Raw genomic sequence first — 23204 nt, forward strand, 5'->3', positions numbered from 1 at the left:
AGTGAACAGGAGACAGAGAGATTACAAGAGCGATTCAGAGATAAGTGGAGAGGGGGGAAAAAGGGAATTGGTTTATTTTTGTTCCTAACTACTATGCAGGACCCAGTACTTCCTTTGTGAGCAAAATTTGGAATAAATTAGGTTCGATTGCAGCTAAGAGCATCATATTAAGACCTTGGAAAAACAATACAAATTGTTGCATTGCAAAATGGATGTTACCTTTAACTATGGCGTCACCATGAACAGCTTTATAAATTACGGGATACAGTGGGTTATTTTGATGAGATTGTGGGCTCTTTATATTGCTTACTCAGACAGGGATAAAAACATAATACAATCATGCATGTTTATAGTTTCTATTGAAAAAGCCCTTAAAGACGACCAGGATGAAATTAATGACTGCATCTCTGAGGTGTGTTTTCTTTATAATGAGGTTGGTACCACCTCTTAATCTGAGCAACCATATTTAGATGTCAAGGTGGGCAAGATTCCATCTAGATGTAACAAATGGTATGCTATCTAACTGCAACCTGGTTCTCCTGCTATTCTTCCTACTGGGTAATATTCATTTGTTGATCTTGTTATTGTCCTCAAGTGACAAATACTTGGAAATTCAAGCAGCATTTTAAGTTATTAAAAAGGGTTTCTCACTATTTACCATTGTAAATTAATTAACAATTTTTATTCTCGAATATAATAGACAAGAAGAAAAAGCTGGTTAAAATAGTGCCGTGGCAACACGACGTTTAGTACCAGGGAAAGTAACTACATAGGGAAGTTGGCTGAGATGACATTGAAGTTACTTGTGTACATAGTACTTGTCAACTACAATAAAGAATATCTTTACAAAGATAAAGGAAAACATGGCATTAAGAAAAACATTGTTTTTCTGTGTCTCCTCTTTCTCCATTTGAATATTCTGTTTCAAATTCAGCATTCTTCAAAATGTGCTAATTTCCTCTCACACCAATTTCCTCTCATTTCCTAAAGTCTTGACCCCAGTTAAGAGCATCATTCTCCCATCAAATTAGAAACCTCCACACAACCATCAACTCCTCTCTCTCGCTCTTCTCCCCAGTCCACTCCCCCTCTCTAGTCAATCCTACTTCCTAATTTTTTCTGAGGTCTATTCTACCACTTTCCAGTCCACTGCCACTAGCTTCCCTCAGGTCTACATCTTACTTACCTGGAGAATGGCAAGTGTCTCCTGATGGGGTGCTAAGTCATCCCAAATGCACACATACTTTTAGGAATGAGGCCATTATTAAAACAACAACAAAACAACACCACCAACAATGAACTCCCTGTATCTGATCTCACTTCCAGGCCCCTGCTCCCCAAGCTATTTCCTATAACGTTTCCAGAGGAATCTTTGGAAAATAAAAATTGAGTATATTATTCCTTTGCTTAAGACCTTTCAATGCTTTAAAGATATAGTTCAAATTTCTCAGAATTCTAACCCCTTTGTCCCTGCCCACACTGGATAATTACATTTATTTCTCAAACAAGCCATGTTTTCTCCCACCTCACATCTTTGCACTCTCTACTTCCTCTTTCTAGAATATCCTTTAACATCCCCTCTCTCTAACCTTAAACTCCTTCTCTACCTCACCTTTCAAGCCTAAAATAAAATGTTACCACCTGGCCCAGCCAGCATCTCTTGGAATGAATTAGTTGATCCTTTCTACCAATAGCCCTAACACTCTGTACAAATCCTCACTGTAAGTTATTTATTGGGCAATAAGTATAGAGCACCTACTGTGTATAGATGCTAGGGATACTGTAGCAAATAAGAAAGGTGAAGTCCATGCTCTCATGTAACTAATATTCCAGTGGGGAGAGATTGATAATAAACAAAAAGAGCAGTTTCTACAGTAACGTGGGGACAGAAATCCAACTGGGATAGACTGAGAACAGAACAGGAGATGAGAAAGAAGGGACAACTTAGCACATTTGCAGGTTTTTATTTTCATTTCTTCCTTGTCCTCTAGACTGTGACCCACAGAAGAGCAGTGACATCTTATTTATTGATGTAAATGAGGGCACGACACAGTGTCTGGCTTGTAGTAAGTAATCCATAAATGTTGGATAAAAAAAAGAATGAGAAAAGGAACAAAGAAGGAAGGACATGAAGAGATGAAACCTCATACTCAGTTTCTGCCACACCAGCTTTTCAATAACATACTAAACTGGAGGCAGAGAGCCTAAATGTTAAAGTTAGCAGATCATATACTCTACTATGATGGGCTGATACTGAACTTCTTTTTATACATTGAAGGTCAAAGGGAACTGCAGTTTGCAGTCAAGTATGGGAGTTCATGGGTAGTAAAGGATTTTACAGATGTTATATAGAGTCAGATACAGAACTAGTATCCTGGCATATATAATGATGGACATACTATTTGGGAAAATTAAGAGCATGAATAATCAACATAAAAACTAAAGCTTACGTTGTATACATAAAAGTAATATTTATTGCAGCCACTTATGTGAACTACTGACCATTTATGTTTATCTTACAGCACAATGATAATTTTCACTCACATAACATTACATTTTTAAGATTATCTTTGTTTATTATCTTATCCAACTAATATTTATCTAGTGTCTGTCATGATAAAGACATTCAGTTGGACTCTGTTGGGGGCTGTGCAAAAGTTCAGAGAACAGATCCCTCCCCTTAAGCAGTTACAATCAAAAGGGAGAAAAAAAACATATGATGTCAAATGTGACAGACTCTTTATAAGAGATAATCCAGTGCTAAGGTGTGGCAGGCCATACAAAGGAGATCCTATGGAAGATTAGTCTTGAAGGATGTGGTAGAATTTGGTCAGGTAAAGATGGTGGGAGAAGTAAATATTGTCTTTCTTTTCAGATCACATGATCTTATATAGAGCCTATCCTGAAGACTCTACCAAAAAAAAAAACTGTTTGAACTAATTAACAAATTCAGTAAAGTTGCAGAATACAAAATCAACCCACAAAAATCAGTGAAATTTCTATACATTAACAATGAACTATCTGAAAAAGACACAATCCCATTACATTAGCATCAAAAACAATAAAATACTTAGGAGTAAATTTAACCAAGGAGGTAAAAGATCTGTACACTGAAAGCCATAAGACACTGATGAAAGAAATTAAAGAAGACACAAATAAATGAGAATATATCATGGATCAAAAAAGTTAATATTGTTAAAATGTCCTATTAACCAAAGCCATCTATAGATCCAACACAATCCCTTTCAAAATTCCTATGGCATTTTTCACAGAAATAGAAAAAACAATCCTAATATTTATATGAAATCATAAAAGACCCTGAATAAACAAAGCATCTGAGAAGAACAAACCTGGAGGCATCACACTTTCTGATTTCACACAGTAGAATGGTGTACAGAGTAGCGTGGTGTTTGCCAGGACTTGGGGGAAGGAGGAGATAGGCAGATGTCAATCAAAGTGTACAAAGTTTCAGTTATGCAGGATGAATAAGTTCTAGAGATCTAGTGTACAGCATTATGACTATAGTTAACAATACACAATATTGTGTACTTGAAATTTGCTAAGAGAGTTCATCTTAAATATTCTTACCATAAAAAAGGGGGTAACTATGCGAGGTGATGGAGGTGTTAACTAAACTTATTGTGGTAATCATTTTGCAATATACATATCAAATTTTCATGTGTACACTTTAAACTTACAAGATATGACAATTATATCTCAATAAACCTGGAAAAAACAATTTTTAGAAAATAAAAGTATAAGAAGGTGGTTGGATAAAAGGATATTCTAGAGTGAAAAAGTTCAGATGTGGGACACTATGGTGCATGTACAGGAAACTGTGAAGAGTACAGTCTGACAGAAAAGTAATATATGTAAACAGGTGAAAGAGGAGATAAGGATGGAAAAGTGAACTGAGATGAGATCACGATGGCCAAGTAAAAGTTTATATTTTGCCCACTTCCTTTTTGATTTCCAGAAGAGTTTCAATGAACTGCATTTGGAATTCTCTATACTAAAACTAATAAGGTTTTCTTATTCCCAATCAAAGCCCTTAGGAGAGTTCCAACATGGAAGAATTACTGAGTAGCTCATACATGGAAAGTCCATTTAGTGAACTGCATTTGGAATTCTCTACACTAAAACTAATAAGGTTTTCTTATTCCCAATCAAAGCCCCTAGTATAGGAGAGTTCCAACATGGAAGAATTTCTAAGGAGTAGCTCATACATGGAAAGTCCATTTAGTTTCACTAAGTAGCTGCCACCCAGCCCTCTAGTCTCAACATCAAATTGTCACCCATTGTGCTATATACGGGTGGTAGAAACACTTAAAAATTCTCACACATTTATTGCCTGTATTTGGTTGTTTATTAATTTTTAATCTCTAATCATCTTACCTTCCAAAAAAGATGTTGAGACAGCTTCTCACTTATTGTTTGGAAATATGGTTTGTCTGTCAGTAATCCATTTTGGTTTGCCACTTAATTCTGACAAATTTCCCTGCTCTGAGGTGTAAAATTACATTCACTTCCCATTTCAAGAGATTCCCTGGCCTGCTCTTGTGGAGAGGGATCAGAGTTTCTCTTTGCTCATACCTGAACACCAGCAAGGAGATACAATCTAGCTGAAAAACTTTCATTTATAACCCAAAAGGCTAAATGGCCTGTAGTAGACCAGTTACTCATTTTTCGTATTATTTGTGTGTAAATCTCCACCTCCAGGTGGAGCTGGTGTTCTAGGAAGTTCCAGGAAATGCAGACAAGTCTTTGAGATAAATGCTTCCAGAAAGACCCATTATCTGCACACAATTTTTGATAACTACGTATTGGAGTACTCCAAACATGACAAAAATTAGAAAATACTGTATGTTTCATTATTCCAAAGACTCTTTTATATTTATTAAAATTTTTTTCAACAATGAATATGGAAACTGGTTTTGCTTCTCAAAGAGCAGACCATTCAAGGGAAATAAATACAGGCAGTCCTATAGTTGCAGGCTAAGTGACTTAGAAAGGTCCTTGTATTCTCTGTGCACAGTTCTTCACATGTAAAATAGAGATGATAATAATAGTATTTACCTGGCATCTTGTTAGCTATTTAGTATTATTTATATTTCCTATATTTATTTCTATTTTCTGTATCTATTTCTATTTTCTATATTTCTAAATAAGTGCTTGTTATTTTCTATTATGTCTTTCCACTGTCATGATTCCAGGGTAAGGATGCACCATGGTTTATTTAGCTCATACTTTAGGAACAGGCACTGTGATATTTTCACTGTTTGTTATTACAAACTCACTGTGATAAAGATCTTGTTAGGGCACATCTGTGATTATTTTATTCCTTAGAATGAATTCACAGAAGTACAATTGCTATTTTAAAGGATGGGTATATTGTTTAAAGTTTTTGATGTTTTCACCCAAGTCCCAGAGAAGGTTTTTATTTTTAATTCATTTACCAACTCACCATTATGTTAAAAAGTATGCAAATATACCATTTTAGAACGTATTTTCCAAAATCTTCCAACATAATTCTTGTTGAGGTTCAAGTAGATAATAGCATTAGAAGGCAATTTAATAGATTAAGTTTCAAAGAGCTACCCAGAGAAAGGTTTTCATTCCAGGACCTCAGAACATGAACATGTTACTTTTATAAATGAATTGTAGAAGGATGACAGCAGATGCCAACCAAAAATACAGAGGAGACTGTGCTGCTCCATTGAACAAGTTTTTAAATTGTCTTAATTAAAGCTGGAAAATCAATGAACTGACTAAGGAAAATTGCCCTTTAAGCATTTATAGTTCTTTTAAGTAAGATGTAAATTCATGTTCTGTGGGTGTACATGATATAGACCTTTTTTAAAGGAAAATGTTTAATAGCTTGTTGAGTATCTAGAAATATAATTTTCTCCATATACATATAAATATCTCGCTATATATTATATATATAAACTATATATATGCTATGTATTAAGGTATATATAATTCATTATATACTATATATAATGAATTGAGAAGTGTTCCATCTTCTTCAAAATGTAAATAAATAAAGAGGGATGTTGTTTCTAGCCACGAATACTTAGTTCCCCAATTTGAAGGAAAAGGGCACTGGGTTCATAACAACAGAAAATGGAGGATTTGGGGACAGTTACTTCCATGTTTTAGCACTGAAATCCTAAAGGGCAGTTTGTAGAAGGGTGAGGAATCTGGTGTAAAGAGGCCTTCAAAATTTTACCTTAACATTCTTCCACGTTAGATTCCATCTCCAAACATGAACAGCAAATGTTCGAGAAAATTTTGTTCAGCAAGTAAATACAACCAAACCCAATAATCTCTTAATCTCAGCTACAAAAGTGTGACTCATGAAACCAGGCCAGACATTCTCTCATACTTAATCAAGACGTAAAAGTAAATATCTTGAGTCATTCTTCTTCTTCTTACAAATCAAGATTTGCCATAGGATACATTTAATCATACTAAAAGAGACGTCACTCCAGGGAAGCCATCTTACCTCAAGAAAACTATATCAAAAAAGACAGCCCTATTTTTGGGGAAAAAAATGGAAGAAATCTATTTCTTGCAGTAAACAAACCAATTGATAGAGAACCAGAAAAATGAAGTGTACAAAGTTTTATTTATTCAAAAAGTTCCCTTTAAAAAGAACTGTAGGGACTTCCCTGGTGGTCCAGTGGATAAGACTCCATGCTCCCAATGCAGGGGGCCCGGGTTTGATCTCAGGTCAGGGAGCTAGCTTCTGCATGCATGCCACAACTAAGAGTCCACATGCCACATCCCATGTGCTGCAACTAAGACCCGGTGCAGCCAAAATAAATAAATTAATTTAATTTAATTTAATTTAAAAAAATAAAAAGTACTATAAAGACTTCTAAAATATAATCTATATCCCAAGGTTAACTTTTCTTTGACTGCAGATTGTGTGGGATTTTTTATGTAAAATTGAAGTTTCAATTGTATGGAATAACTAATTAATTTACTATATTTTCAATATTCCAAGAATGTGAAGGAGATCAAATATGAAACAGCCTCCCAGAGAGATAAAACTGTGTCCATGAGCTCGATTAGAGGATGGTCTGTTTGGGAAACAGGGTGCTTAACAGAAAACTGGTACCAAACCTGAGCACATTCCATTAATTTTACTTTTTTCTATTTTTAAATAATATTCGCTTACCAGTTTTGACTGTTTATATCCTCCCCATGACAGGTCTTTGTGTGAAAAATTCATAGAACTTTTTGGCATCTATAATTTAGTTGAATAAAAAATCTCATTCTACCAGTGGCAATTACATTTTATCAAAATGTTTGCTCTGTGCCTTTTTCAGAAGAGTGCACATTAACAGAAACAGTGAAAAATACTATGTTAACTCATCTAATTTAAACATCTTAAGACTAAGAGAGATTTCAAAACTAATTTGTTCTAGACCAGCAAAGCACAGCACCAGCAGAACATTTTCTCTTTTCAAAGTGCTTTTCTATTATTAATCACTTTATCTGCACAATGTTCCATGACCTGGTTCAGTCTAATCCCCATTTTATGGATGAGTACATTTGGCTGCATGGGAAGACAGTAAGCTGCTGTTGGCTGTAAGATGAAGGCAATGGATTGTGCCACAACCCAGGAGGATGGTAATTTTCTGAGTCCTAATCCTACCTTTTCTATGGGTTGTTGGGATACACTGTGTTTATTTTTTAAAAATACACACACATATATACACATATTCTTTATAGCAAGCTACAGTTTATGCTGGCCTTGCACACACAGATAACAGAACAGCTGTTCTGCTGTGGCAGATGGCACAGAGTAAAAGGAAACTAGAGCTTTTGAGTCAAGTAGACCAATTCAAATCAATTCAATTCAAACCTACCAGCTATGTAACCTTCTCTGAGTGCCATTTTTCTCATATGTAAAATGGGGCTAATGGCTTCATCGTAATGACACAACAGAGCAAGTGAGAGCATAGTAAATGGTGCATAGTAGAGGCTTAAATATCTGTTTCCTTCTCCCTTCACCATCTCATTAGAAAATACAGTAGGTGGCAAATTAAGTTAAACCAGTGTCCTTTACTACTTAACCCTGAACAAGTGATGATTTTCAAGTGCAAACGGCAAATAGCACAAGACAGGACGAAGTTGGATGTGAGCGATCCTCACATAAACTGCTCACAAGTGGCCAGACAGATGTGAGTAACCCACTTGACCCTGTCATTACCTACTCTGCCCAGAGGGCTAATGGTGGTGGCAACTGCCAACAGGCAGCCAGTGGGAGAGGCGAGCTGTTAGGGAAAAAACTAATCCAATATTAGATAATTATTCCCTATATAATTAGCAGTTGAATCGTACACAACTCTTTCCTTTAACACTTCTCTTTCCCATGGATGTTAACCTGAGCATAGGCAAGCTACTCTCATAATCCTTTTTACTTATTAGCATTAGCCTCAAAAACTTCTCAGGAAATTCTTTGCTGTTCATTCTGAAGGGAATCACTCTAAGAAGCTGAAAATATCAAGATATCTTTTCAAACCACTTTCATACTATCCCAACTCTCTTTAAGTCATACTTTGCCAATTTGAAAACAGGTGCCTCAAAGGGCTCATTTTCTTCTTCAAAAGGGCAGGCTGTGTCTTATTCTTTGGAAAAGGGGCCATGGGAATGATTCAGTGAGCCACAGATTCCCAAAGATCCTTGGGGCTGCAGCTGGAACTTTCCATTGCTGCCATCTAAGGTCCAAACAATAGGACCCTGACCCCAAAGTATTTCTCCTCACTTTTTCTCCAGCACACAGGAACTGGAGAGGAATAGCACACTTAGAACTAGAGAGTTCAAAACTATTTTTTTTTAACGTGAAGAAATGCGGGGATCCAAAATGTCATTGCCTGACCTTGAACAAGTGTGCTAACTTCCTAGGACTTCTCGACTAGCACCCCATGGCTTCCTGTGTGGAAAGGAAGTCTGCTGTAGGAAAACCTCTGAACTAGGAGTTAAAAGGCCTGGTTCTAGTCCTAGTTTGGAGAACATTTATGTGGGACCTTGACTTCCATGGCTTCAGCTTCTACATTTATACAACAAGTGTCAATGGCAAGATGGGTGATTCTGATGGAAGCTGGACAGTCACTCCAGAAAAACGATCAAAGTCACAAAGATTGGCACAAAATATCACGAGGTGCCCTGGCCTACAGGGCTGGATGGGTCTCCCCCATCAAGGACTCTATAGCTACTGTTCTCATGTAACCTGACAAGACGTAGTATCATTTACTCCCTAACAAGAAGGAATGTCTTCTCACCCACTTGCTTCTACTGCTCTGGTTGCAGGAGAGAAGGAAGAATGGATTAAGAAGAAAGAAGCATGAGAAGGCCAAGGTGAGAAGTGATAACTAGACCATTAGCTAGATATACTCTCCCTACCTATAAATGTAGGCCTCTGTGCAAAGAAAGATCTCACTTCTGTGACCCCATGTGTCTTTACATAGGAAGTCAGCCAAAATGTCTCATTTACTGTTGATGTTATATGCATGAGACAAAGCTTTCCTGAATCCTGAAGTCACTCCCTACCTAGGAATACTCCAGTGGAAACTCACTCTGCAAACAAATTGCCTAGAAGCCCTGCTTTTTTTTAATAATTGAAATGTAGCTGACATACAATACCATGTTAGTTTCAGGTTTACTACATAGTGATTTGGCATTTGCATATATTATGAAATGATCACCACGATAATCCAGCAGCTATCTGACCCCATGCAAAATTAACACAATGCTTCTTGCAGCAGATTAGAAGTGAGAAGTACTCCTTGGCTAGTGCCTCATCCCAATGAGGCCTGGATAGCAGCAGCCTCTGTAGTAGCAATAGAAGGTCACCAGCAGTACCTCAGCAGCACAAAGTATAAGGACAAAAAATAAGGTACAGTTCTGCATTGCCTACTAATTAGGCAATATTGTACCTAGCTCATAAAACTGTTCTGAGAATTAAATGAATTAATATATGTAAAGGACTGAACAGTGCCTGTCACTAAGATAGCACTAATAAATGTTAGCTATTAGTGCCAAAATACTAATGAGTGCCAAAACTACTGGAATTCAACCCAACTGTACATACAGAGTACATGTGGAATCAAAAAGATGTTCTGTCCTCAATAATTGGATAAGAAGGCCAGGAACTAGAAGATATGGTAAGTCCTTAATTCATTTATTTGGCAAAATAAGAAATACTGACTCTAATGCATATTCAGTTATTATTGTGAGCAGCTCTTTACAGGAGATCACCCTCCGCTGGAAGCCCCTTTTCTTGTCACTTTAGCAAAGCTGTATTGTAGCTAACTTTTTAACTAGGCCCTCCCATGCTCTACTCATCTCCAGCCCAAGCACACCTTTCAAATTTTTTAATCACACAATACCTTGCCTAATTTGTCGGTTTTTTCCATAGACCAAAGAAGCAGAAATGAAGAATAAGTAATTAACAGATGACCAGATCTCTTCCCTAGCTTCCCCTTCAGTAATCTCCCAAACAAACTGTGTGAATAAGATAACATCTAGAGGAAGATCTTAAGGGGTCGACAAGCCTGAACACAGTGAGGAATGGTGATGGCTCTGACCCCGTATCTCAATGATTGAGATTACTTAAAAGTTTCATAGCCAAGCAGAATCTTCAGAGGTGGTTTTTGGAGGACACTGAATCCACCATCTCCCCAGACTGTCTGCATTCTGATTAAAGGCACCTTTCCTTTCTACTGACATCTGTTGAGTATGTAATTGATTTTGTAAGCAGCAAGCAGCAGGACCCCCATTTGATAACATCATGATGAAATCTAGCACTAGTTATATACTATCTGTGCAGTTCTTTTTTGACCCCACTCCACCCAGATCCAATCTCTGCCTTTCTCTGCTATATTCAGTATCCCAGAAGGCTGATCTCTACCATGTGGACACCCTCCCTGACTCCTGACCAGGACTGGACAATGGGACGCTCCAGCAGAGATGGAAAGAGCTGCGTCCCTCCACTGTTGAGCTCCTGTTGAGTGGCCCCACTCCCATGACGCCAGCTCTCTCAATATTGGGGTAACACCATTCCCTCCCTTTGCCCCTTCAGGCCAGGGGCTTACAACAGTTTTCCACTGTGACTGGACTGGATGTTTCACCATCCCTTGCTGGTCCCCTTAACTCTGTCCACACCTCCAAAAATAATCTATTACACTCTCTTTAGTTAAATCCTTTTGACTGTGGCTCTTTTCCTTCAGTTACACTCTGACCCTACCTGAAACACTCTCATTTCCTCATCTAGATGTTTCCTTAAAGTCAATCTCTTCTCTCCAACTAGAAGTTAGCAGAGTTGCCTTCAACTTCTCTCATGCTTCATCTCTTCCACCTCAGTCTCCTCTCCCACCTCAAACACAAAGAGCAATGTACTCAGGGCACAAAAATATGGCTGACATGCCTCATGCTCCATTCGACTCCATGTTTCCCCAAAGGAAGGCACCTTTAACTAAAGAAAACATCTCTAAAACTTGACGTGCCTGTGGCAGTGAGTCTGTGCTTCATGGCTGAGCTGTTCTAGGGAGATCAAACCAGTTGCTCTCAACTGCAATGTCAGCCTTAATACAATGCTAAATCAACTGTGAACTCTGCCACAATAATTGGTTCCTAATAGTAACTACATATACACATGATAGATATTATATCTGTGTCTATCTATATAAAAAATTAGGACATTCATGTTTTGTCAAAAATATCACTTCCTACCTTGAGTTTTAGTCTTCTCTTTAAAGCGAGAGAGAAAAAAGGGTGGAATTACAAACAGGGCAATGGGAATTTTAGAGAAAACAGCTAACAGTCTTATTTCAAATGCTGGATATGTTCATAAAAGTGTCATTTATTCATTATACACATGTTTATTAAAGTCTGACACATGGCAGACCCTGTGTCAAGCACAGAGAATATAACTGTGAACTAGGCGGAAATGGTCTCTACCTGTAATGGAGCAGGACCCTATGGGGCCTTCCCAGGACAGGCCCCCCCACCCACCCATGTCCTCTGCCTGCGTCTCATCTGTAGAAAAAATTTAGCCAAATAATACATTTAATCAGAGAAATGAGAAAATGTGAAAACAAGGGAAAAATGTCAAACAAGACAAAGTAATAATAGTTTAGCCATTAAACAAAGTCAAGGACATTTAGTTTCTCCTCAAGGGCTATAGATAATAATCTGAGCCAAATCTTTTGAGCTCTTTTATAGATACCGAAATCCCCACGAGGTGAAAGATGTTAACTACCTGATGACCATATTGTAGCTATGATATAAGCTGCTCCATCTTACATAATTTCAAGAACTGGCCTCAATTAAAATGGGAACAAACTAACCCTATAACTGAAGATTAACTGTACTTAAAACAATCAAGATAAGATGATGCTGATCAGACCACACATGACCAATTTCAAATGACTGTCGGAGCTGACTGTGCTGTTCTACACACAGCCACCTCCCTCCACCCATACACCCCTGAAACTCCCCCTATAAAAACTCTTGTCCCCAGATCAACAACGGGGAATTGGCTTTTGGACATGAGTCCACCTTCTCCACCAGTTTCCAGCTTCCTCAATAAAGCTATCTTTCCTTTTACCCAACATGTGTCTCTCAGTTTTGGATTCTTGAGTGATGACCAGCCAAACCTGAGATCAGCAACACACCTTCAAGGAGCTTCAGGGTGATGGTAAAGATGATTTTTGACTGAGTTCATGAGTTTGAGGAGTGTCATGAAGAATACATTCAGATGCCATGTGAGCACATGATGGGGGGCCAAAATGACCCTGGGTAATCAAGGAAAGCTTCTTTGAGGAAGCAAAGTTTAAGATGAGCCCTGAAAGATTGGCATTGGCTGGATGAGTGGGCAAGATAAAGAAGGAACAGACTGTGCAAAGACCAAGAGATTGGAAAGATCGCATGTTTGAGGGGCTGAAAGAGGCCAGTGTGGCTGTGGGAGAAGGAGTTCAAGCTGAGGCTGCAGAAGTAGGCTGGGTAACTCAGGACTCTGTAACCACATTAAGAATATGGATTTGATCTCAAGGCCCATGGGAAATTACTGAAAGACTTTGAAGTGGAGAGTCATTACCAGATTCTGAAAAGCTCTCTCTGGCTGCAGTAGAAAAACTAGATCAATGAGGGCAGGAATGGATGTGGGGAGACTGGTTTGAAAGCTGGTGCCTTTATTCCAGACCAAAAATGATGCTGGCTTGAACCAAGAGACTGGTGATAATAAAGAGTAGTGGATTCAAAAGGTATTAAGACAAAGAATCAGTAAGACTTGGAAACTGGTAGAATGTAGAGAAGTGAAGGAGAAGGTGGAGTTTTGACAACTTCAAGTTACCTGGCTTGAGAGTTGTATGGGTGATGGTGTTGCCACTTCAGATGGGGAAATGCAGCATAAAAACAAGGCTGGGGACATGAGAACATCATCCAACCAGTTAGATGAAGAAAAAATTTTTAAGAACCACTGAGCTAAACTACAGTTTGGATCATCTGAAAGAGTCAGCATTAGACTATTTTTGACCTACAAAAATGGAAATTTAATTTGGTCCAACCTAATAGCAGCTGCACTGGTACTAAAGTCTCTCTTCCAGGATTAACATAATGTTTAAGGAACCACTGTTTGATTATGGTGCTCTATGAGCCTTTCTTCAAGACTTGGTCAGGGATGTTCACAGTGACAGTCAAGAAGGGTCATAGAAAGGGGGCAGAGAGGTACATGCACATACATACACTTGAGGCTAAATCAGGATATGAAAATGCACACTCATCAAACCCAAGTGAAGAAAATTAAGCTGTGTACAGTACTCTAAGTTCAAACAAATCCATGTACCCCAGACCTATTCTAGGACTACTGGAAAACACTTAACACAATTAACTTAGAGCCAGCAGTGAAGTCAGCGTTTAAAAACTGGTTCATACTTATTCACCATAATACTGGGAAAAACAGGCAAGAAATGTACTGTGTTTGTTTCTAACTTTAAACAAGAATCCAGGTTTCTCACTCTGGAATTCACTTAGGGAAACAGGTACACAGCACAGCATATGGAGGTTCCATCCTAGATCTTGGATTGCTGTCAATTATCTCTTTTGCATATTGAAAGGCTGCAGCTATTTTTTTATATCTCAAATGTGAAAAGCCCCATACAGGACAGTAGGTCTAGTATTTACCAGGGTCTAACATTATTCATTGCACTTTCTGAGAGGCATATGTCTCCTCCTCAGGTTGTTGAATTCCAACGTTCCTCTGCTGTTGAATTCCAAGGTTCTGAGCCTATTTATCTTGAAACAAAATCACAACTGTAACAGGGGACAGCAGCCACTGTGTACACAATATGAGATTCTTTTCACTGAGCACAGCTTTACCCTGAAGGTCACTTCAAACTAGGGATTCACTTCTCTTTGCTTCTGTGTGATGTTAGGATGCTACTCATGATTAAATAGGGGTCAGAGCACAGCTACAAGTAAAAGAATGAAATTAAAACACTCCCTAACATCATACACAAATATAAACTCAAAATGGATTAGAGACCTAAATGTAAGACTGGACACTATAAAAACTCTTCGAGGAAAACAGGAAGAACACTCTTTGACATAAATCACAGCAAGCTCTTTTTTGATCCACCTCCTAGAGTAATGAAAATAAAAACAAAAATAAACAAATAGGACCTAATGAAACTTCCAAGCTTTTGCACAGCAAAGGAAACCATAAACAAGATGAAAATACAACCCTCAGAAAGGGAGAAAATATTTGCAAATGAATCAACGGACAAAGGATTAATCTCCAAAATATATAAACAGTTTATGCAGCTCAATATTAAAGAAACAAACAACCCAATCCAAAAATGGACAGAAGACTTAAATAGACATTTCTCCAAAGAAGACATACAGATGGCCAAGAAGCACATGAAAAGCTGCTCAACATCACTAATTATTAAAAAGATGCAAATCAAAACTACAATGAGGTATCACCTCACACCAATTAGAATGGGCATCATCAGAAAATCTACAAACAAAAAATGCTGGAAATGGTGTGGAGAAAAGGGAACCCTCTTGCACTGTTGGTGGGAATGTAAATTGTTACAGCCACTATGGAGAACAGTATGGAGGTTCCTTAAAAAACTAAAAATAGAATTACCATATGATCCAGCAATCCCACTACTGGGCATATACCCAGAGAAAACCATAATTCAAAAAGACACATGCACCCCAATATTCACTGCACCACTATTTACAATAGCCAGGTCATGGAAGCAACCTAAATGCCCATCGACAGATGAATGGATAAAGATATGGTATGTATATACAATGGAATATTACTCAGCCATAAAAAGGAATGAAACTGGGTCATTTGTTGAGATGTGGATGGATCTACAGACTGCCATACAGAGTGAAGTAAGTCAGAAAGAGAAAAACAAATATCGTATATTAATGCATGTATGTGGAACCTAGAAAAATGGTACAGATGAACCAGTTTGCAGGGCAGAAGTTGAGACACAGATGTAGAGAACAAACGTATGGACACCAAGGGGAGAAAACCACGGTGGGGTGGGGATGCTGGTGTGCTGAATTGGGCGATTGGGATTGACATGTATACACTGATGTGTATAAAATTGATGATTAATAAGAACCTACAGTATAAAAAAACAAAGAAAAGAACAAAAAAACAACTAATACTAAACTGTCTTTGGGTTATTTGTATGGAAATATGTTAATATAAATGTTTCAGACATTACATGAAATTTCTAAAAATCTTATATGTTCTGGTATAAGTCATAATTCTAGTTATTACTTTAAAATGTATATCTCAGAAATACCTAAATTTCCTTGTCAATTGCATTATTATGAACTTTCATCAAATCTTTAACTGTGGTCATTTTTAAGTCTTTTGTCATTTACAGACAGTTCTGGGTGTACTCTGATGCTTTTGCAAAAATGTTCCTATAAAAGGGTGTCATCTTCAAGGAATTCATGGAAAAGACTCTGACAAGTACAGGTTTCTGGTACCTGACTATACTCCTGAACCGAATGAATAAGCATTTTCAGAACTCTAATGGAAAACTCATGAATTCATAAAAGTGCTAACAAAAGATCAAGATAAAAAAATTAATTACAAGAGAGGGGGAAGATGGCGGAAGAGTAAGACGCGGAGATCACCTTCCTCCCCACAGATACATCAGAAATACAGCTACACATGGAACAACTCCTACAGAACACCCACTGAACACTGGCAGAAGACCTCAGACCTCCCAAAAGGCAAGAAACTCCCCACGTACCTGGGTAGGGCAAAAGAAAAAAGAATAAACAGAGACAAAAGAATAGGGACGGGACCTGCACCAGTGGGAGGGAGCTGTGAAGGAGAAAAGGTTTCCACACACTAGGAAGCCCCTTCGCAGGCGGAGACTGCAGGTGGCAGAGGGGGAAGCTTCGGAGCCATGGAGGAGAGCACAACAACAGGGGTGCGGAGTGCAAAGCGGAGAGACTCCCGCACAGAGGATCGGTGCCGACCAGCAATCACCAGCCCGAGAGGTTTGGTTGCTCACCCACCGGGGCGGGCGGGGCTGGGAGCTGAGGCTCGGGTTACAGTCCAAGCGCAGGGAGAGGACTGGGGTTGGCGACGTGAACACAGCCTGAAGGGGTTAGTGCACCACGGCTAGCCAGGAGGGAGTCCGGGGAAGAGTCTGGACCTGCTAAAGAGGCAAGAGACTTTTTCTTCCCTCTTTGTTTCCTGGTGCACGAGGAGTGGGGATTAAGAGCGCTGCTTAAAGGAGCTCCAGAGACAGGCGCGAGCCGCGGCTAATAGCGTGGACCCCAGAGACGGGCATGAGATGCTAAGGCTGCTGCTGCTGCCACCAAGAAGCCTGTGTGCGAGCACAGGTCACTCTCCACATCTCCCTTCCAGGGAGCCTGTGAAGCCGGCCACTGCCAGGGTCCCGGGATCCAGGGACAACTTCCCCGGGAGAACGCACGGCGCGCCTCAGGCTGGTGCAACATCATGCTGGCCTCCGCTGCCGCAGGCTCACCCCACACTCCGTACCCCTCCCTCCCCCGGCCTGAGTGAGCCAGAGCCCCCGAATCAGCGGCTCCTTTAACCCCCTCCTGTCTGAGCGAAGAACAGACATCCTCCGTGACCTACACGCAGAGGCGGGGCCAGATACAAAGCTGAGCCCTGGGACCTGTGCGAATAAAGAAGAGAAAGGGAAATTTCTCCCAGCAGCCTCAGGAACAGCGGATTAAATCTCCACAATCAACTTGATGTACCCTGCATCTGTGGAATACCTGAACAGACAACGAATCATCCCAAATTGAGGAGGTGCACTTTGAGAGCAAGATTTATTATTTTTTCCCCTTTTCCTCTTTTTGTGAGTGTGTATGTGTATGCTTCTGTGTGAGATTTTCTCTGTATAGCTTTGCTTTCACCATTTGTCCTAGGGTTCTATCCGTCCGTTTTTTGTTTGTTTGTTTTACTTAAAAAATTTTTTTTTCTTAACAATTATTTTTTATTTTAAAAACTTTATTTTACCTTACTTTATTTTCTATTATCCTCTTTCTTTCATTCTTTCTACTTTTTCTCCCTTTTATTCTGAGCCGTGTGGATGAAAGTCTCTTGGTGCTGCAGCCAGGAGTCACTGCTGTGCCTCTGAGGTGGGAGAGCCAAGTTCAGGACACTGGTCCACAAGAGACCTCACAGCTCCACGTAATATCAAATGGCGAATATCTCCCAGAGATCTCCATCTCAACACCAACACCCAGCTTCACTCAATGACCAGCAAGCTACAGTGCTGCATACCCTATGCCAAACAACTAGCAAGACAGGAACACAACCCCATCCATTAGAAGAGATGCTGCCTAAAATCATAATACAGGCACAGACACCCCAAAACACACCACCAAACATGGACCTGCTCACCAGAAAGACAAGATCCAGCCTCATCCACGAGAACACAGGCACTAGTCCCCTCCACCAGGAAGCCTACACAACCCACTGAACCAACCTTAGCCACTGGGGACAGACACCAAAAACAACGGGAACTACAAACCTGCAGCCTGCAAAAAGGAGACCCCAAACACAGTAAGATAAGCAAAATGAGAAGACAGAAAAACACACAGCAGATGAAGGAGCAAGATAAAAACCCACCAGACCTAACAAATGAAGAGGAAATAGGCAGTGTATCTGAAAAATAATTCAGAATAATGATAGTAAATATGACTCAAAATCTTGGAAATACAATAGAGAAAATGCAAGAAACATTTAACAAGGACCTAGAAAAACTAAAGATGAAACAAGCAACGATGAACAACGCAATAAATGAAATTAAAAATACTCTAGAAGGGATCAATAGAATAACTGAGGCAGAAGAACGGATAAGTAATGTGGAAGATAAAATAGTGGAAATAACTACTGCAGAGTAGAATAAAGATAAAAGAATGAAAAGAACTGAGGACAGTCTCAGAGACCTCTGGGACAACATTAAACACACCAACATTTGAATTATAGGGGTTCCGGAAGAAGAAGAGCAAAAGAAAGGGACTGAGAAAATATTTGAAGAGACTATAGTTGAAAACTTCCCTAATATGGGAAAGGAAATAGTTAATCAAGTCCAGAAAGCACAGAGAGCCCCACAGAGGATAAATCCTTGCAGAAAAACGCCAAGAAACATATTAATCAAACTGTCAAAAATTAAATACAAAGAAAACATATTAAAAGCAGCAAGGGAAAAACACAAATAACACACAAGGGAATCCCCATAAATTTAACAGCTGACCATTGAGCAGAAACTCTGCAAGCCAGAAGGGAGTGGCAGGACATATTTAAAATGATGTAGGAGAAAAACCTACAACCAAGATTACTCTACTCAGCAAAGATCTCATTAAGACTTTATAGAGAAATTAAAACCTCTACAGACAAGCAAAAGCTAACAGAATTCAGCACCACCAAATCAGCTTTACAACAAATTCTAAAGGATCTTCTCTAGGCAAGAAAAAAACAGAAGGAAAAGACCTACAATAACAAACCCAAAACAATTAAGAAAATGGGAATAGGAACATACATATCGATAATTACCTTAAATGTAAATAGATTAAATGCTCCCACCAAAAGACACAGACTGTCTACAAAAATGAGACCCAGCTATATGCTGTCTACAAGAAACCCACTTCAGACCTAGGGACACATACAGACTGAAAGTGAGGGGATGGGAAAAGATATTCCATGCAAATGGAAATCAAAAGAAAGCTGGAGCTCCTAGAGCTGTCTGGTTGTTGAAACAGGATTCTCGCCTGGGTCCGGGGCCGCCATGGGGAAGGTGAATGTGGCCAAGTTGCGTTACATGAGCCGGGATGACTTCAGGGTCCTGACCGCGGTTGAAATGGGCATGAAGAACCATGAAATTGTTCCCTGCAGTTTGGTTGCTTCTATAGCCAGCCTTAAACATGGTGGTTGTAATAAAGTTTTAAGAGAACTAGCAAAACATAAACTTATAGCTTGGGAGCGAACCAAAACTGTCCAGGGCTATCGGTTGACAAATGCAGGCTATGATTACCTAGCTTTGAAAACACTTTCTTCTAGACAGGTGGTTGAGTCTGTTGGAAACCAGATGGGTGTTGGCAAAGAATCTGATATTTACATTGTTGCAAATGAAGAAGGGCAGCAATTTGCATTAAAGCTTCACAGACTGGGAAGAACCTCCTTTCGAAATCTGAAAAACAAGCGTGATTATCATAAACACAGGCATAACATGTCTTGGCTTTATTTATCTCGTCTCTCTGCCATGAAAGAATTTGCTTACATGAAGGCATTGTATGAAAGGAAATTTCCAGTTCCAAAGCCAGTTGATTATAATCGCCATGCAGTGGTCATGGAACTCATAAAAGGCTATCCTCTATGTCAGATACACCACGTTGAAGATCCTGCATCAGTATATGATGAAGCTATGGAACTAATTGTTAAACTTGCAAATCATGGGCTGATTCATGGAGATTTCAATGAATTCAATCTCATTTTGGATAAAGATGACCACATCACCATGATCGATTTTCCACAAATGGTTTCAACTTCTCATACCAATGCTGAATGGTATTTTGACAGAGATGTTAAATGCATCAGAGATTTCTTCATGAAACGTTTCAGCTATGAAAGTGAGCTTTTCCCAACCTTTAGTGATATCAGGAGGGAGGACTCTCTTGATGTAGAGGTTTCTGCCAGCGGCTACACAAAGGAAATGCAGGCAGATGATGAATTACTTCATCCAGTAGGTCCAGATGATAAAAATATTGAAACAGAGGAGGAATCTGAATTCTCATTTTCTGATGAAGAGATATCAGAAAAAGCAAAGGACTGTAGATCAGATAATGAAAATGGACAAAACTCTGTAGGTGAATCAGTTGACTGCTGTTACAGATCATCTGGAGACCTTGAACAAATAAAGGAAGACAGTTTGTCAGAGGACAGTGCTGATGCACATAGTTTTGAAATGAATGAATTCAGTCAACCTTTAGAAGAAATAAAAGGGCCTGTTGTTAAAAACAATTCTGTAACTGAGTTTTCTGAGGAGAAAAGCAGAACTGAACATGACACCAGGCAAGATGATAAGACAGGTCAAGGTAGAATCCTCATGGGCTCTGAGGAGTATGAAGATGAGTGCCCTCATATGATTGCCTTGTCATCAGTAAACAAAGAATTCAGGCCTTTCAGAGATGAAGAAAATATGGAAGATACTAATCAACATAGAACAAGAACTCTGAGTGTTACTTCTACGGGCAGTGTGTTAAGCTATTCAACAGTTCCTCCGGAATTGGTGAAACAAAAGGTGAAGCGTCAGCTGACAAAACAGCAAAAATCAGCTGTGAGACGACGATTACAGAAAGGAGAAGCAAATATATTTACAAAGCAACGGAGAGAAAACATGCAAAATATTAAATCAAGTTTGGAAGCAGCTAGCTTTTGGGGAGAGTAATATATTTAAGAACTTGAATATTTTTCAGAAAGTTACTATGATCCCTTTTTAAGCCACCTTTAGTATTTTTTGGACCAAGGCAGATATATATATATATATATATATATATATATATATATATATAAATAAGTAAACCCTCTTTCATCAATAAAAAAAAAAAAAGAAAGCTGGAGTAACTATACTCATATCAGATAAAATAGACTTTAAAATAAAGAATGTTACAAGAGACAAGGAAGGACACTACATAATGATCAAGGGATCAATCGAGGAAGAAGATATAATAATTATAAATATACACGCACCCCACATAGGAGCACCTCAATACATAAGGCAAAGACTAACAGCCATAAAAGGGGAAATCGACAGTAACACATTCATAGTAGGGGACTTTAACACCCCACTTTCACCAATGGACAGATCATCCAAAATGAAAATAAATAAGGAAACACAAACTTTAAATGATACATTAAACAAGATGGACTTAATTGATATGTATAGGACATTCCATCCAAAAACAACAGAATACACATTTTTCTCAAGTGCTCATGGAACATTCTCCAGGACAGATCATATCTTGGGTCACAAATCAAGCCTTGGTAAATTTAAGAAAATTGAAATTGTATCAAGTATCTTTTCCGACCACAATGCTATGAGACTAGATATCAATTACAGGAAAAGAGCTGTAAAAAATACAAACACATGGAGGCTAAACAATACACAACTTAATAACGAAGTAATCACTGAAGGAATCAAAGAGGAAATCAAAAAATACATAGGAACAAATGACAATGGAGACACGACGACCCAAAACCTATGGGATGCAGCAAAAGCAGTTCTAAGAGGGAAGTTCATAACAATACCATCCTACCTTAAGAAACAGGAAACATCTTGAATAAACAACCTAACCTTACAGCTAAAGCAATTAGAGAAAGAAGAACAAAAAAACCCCCCAAAGTTTGCAGAAGGAAAGAAATCATAAAGATCAGATCAGAAATAAATGAAAAAGAAATGAAGGAAAGGATAGCAAAGATCAATAAAACTAAAAGCTGGTTTTTTGAGAAGATAAACAAAATTGATAAACCATTACCCAGACTCATCAAAAAAAAAGGGAGAAGACTCAACTCAACAGAATTAGAAAGGAAAAAGGAGCAGAAACAACTGACACTGCAGAAATACAAAAGATCATGAGAGATTACTACAAGCAACTCTATGCCAATAAAATGGACAACCTGGAAGAAATGGACAAGTTCTTAGAAATGCACAACCTGCCAAGACTGAATCAGGAAGAAATAGAAAATATGAACAGACCAATCACAAGCACTAAAATTGAAACTGTGATAAAAAATCTTCCAACAAACAAAAGCCCAGGACCAGATGGCTTCACAGGCGAATTCTATCAAACATTTAGAGAAGAGCTAACACCTATCCTTCTCAAACTCTTCCAAAATATAGCAGAGGGAGGAACACTCCCAAACTCATTCTACGAGGCCACCATCACCCTGATACCAAAACCAGACAAAGATGTCACCAAGAAAGGAAACTACAGGCAAATATCACTGATGAACATAGATGCAAAAATCCTCAACAAAATACTAGCAAACAGAATCCAACAGCACATTAAAAGGATCATACACCATGATCAACTGGGGTTTATCCCAGGAATGCAAGGATTTTTCAGTATATGCAAATCAATCAATGTGATACACCATATTAACAAATTGAAGGAGAAAAAACATATGATCATCTTAGTAGATGCAGAGAAAGCTTTCAACAAAATTCAACACCCATTTATGATAAAAACACTGCAGAAAGTAGGCATAGAGGGAACTTTCCTCAACATAATAAAGGCCATATATGACAAACCCACAGCCAACATCGTCCTCAATGGTGAAAAACTGAAACCATTTCCACTAAGATAAGGAAGAAGACAAGGTTTCCCACTCTCACTACTATTATTCAACATAGTTTTGGAAGTTTTAGCCACAGCAATGAGAGAAGAAAAAGAAATAAAAGGAATCCAAATTGGAAAAGAAGAAGTAAAGCTGTCACTGTTTGCAGATGACAGGATACTATACATAGAGAATCCTAAACATGGTACCAGAAATCTACTAGAGCTTATCAATGAATCTGGTAAAGTAGCAGGATACAAAATTAATGCACAGAAATCTCTGGCATTCCTATACACTAATGATCAAAAATCTGAAAGTGAAATCAAGAAAACAC

The 23204-nt window shown here is 38.6% G+C and overlaps 2 protein-coding genes across 2 annotated transcripts in view; one reads left to right on the plus strand and one right to left on the minus strand.

The window, feature by feature from the left end:
* Positions 1-23204, minus strand: part of SLC35F4 (solute carrier family 35 member F4) — a gene marked incomplete at both ends in the record, with an annotated part of 300374 nt that overhangs the window by 137763 nt on the left and 139407 nt on the right. The gene's annotated exons all lie outside the window — the stretch shown is intronic.
* On the plus strand, positions 19274-21085 carry LOC308613584 (serine/threonine-protein kinase RIO2-like). Its single transcript, XM_081227278.1, has one exon. It carries the CDS (start codon positions 19323-19325, stop codon positions 20979-20981), a length of 1659 nt encoding a protein of 552 aa, XP_081083404.1. The 5' UTR covers positions 19274-19322; the 3' UTR covers positions 20982-21085.

This window comes from Mesoplodon bidens (assembly GCF_964165515.1).
Source record: "Mesoplodon bidens genome assembly, chromosome: 3".
Taxonomy (NCBI): Eukaryota; Metazoa; Chordata; class Mammalia; order Artiodactyla; family Ziphiidae; genus Mesoplodon; species Mesoplodon bidens.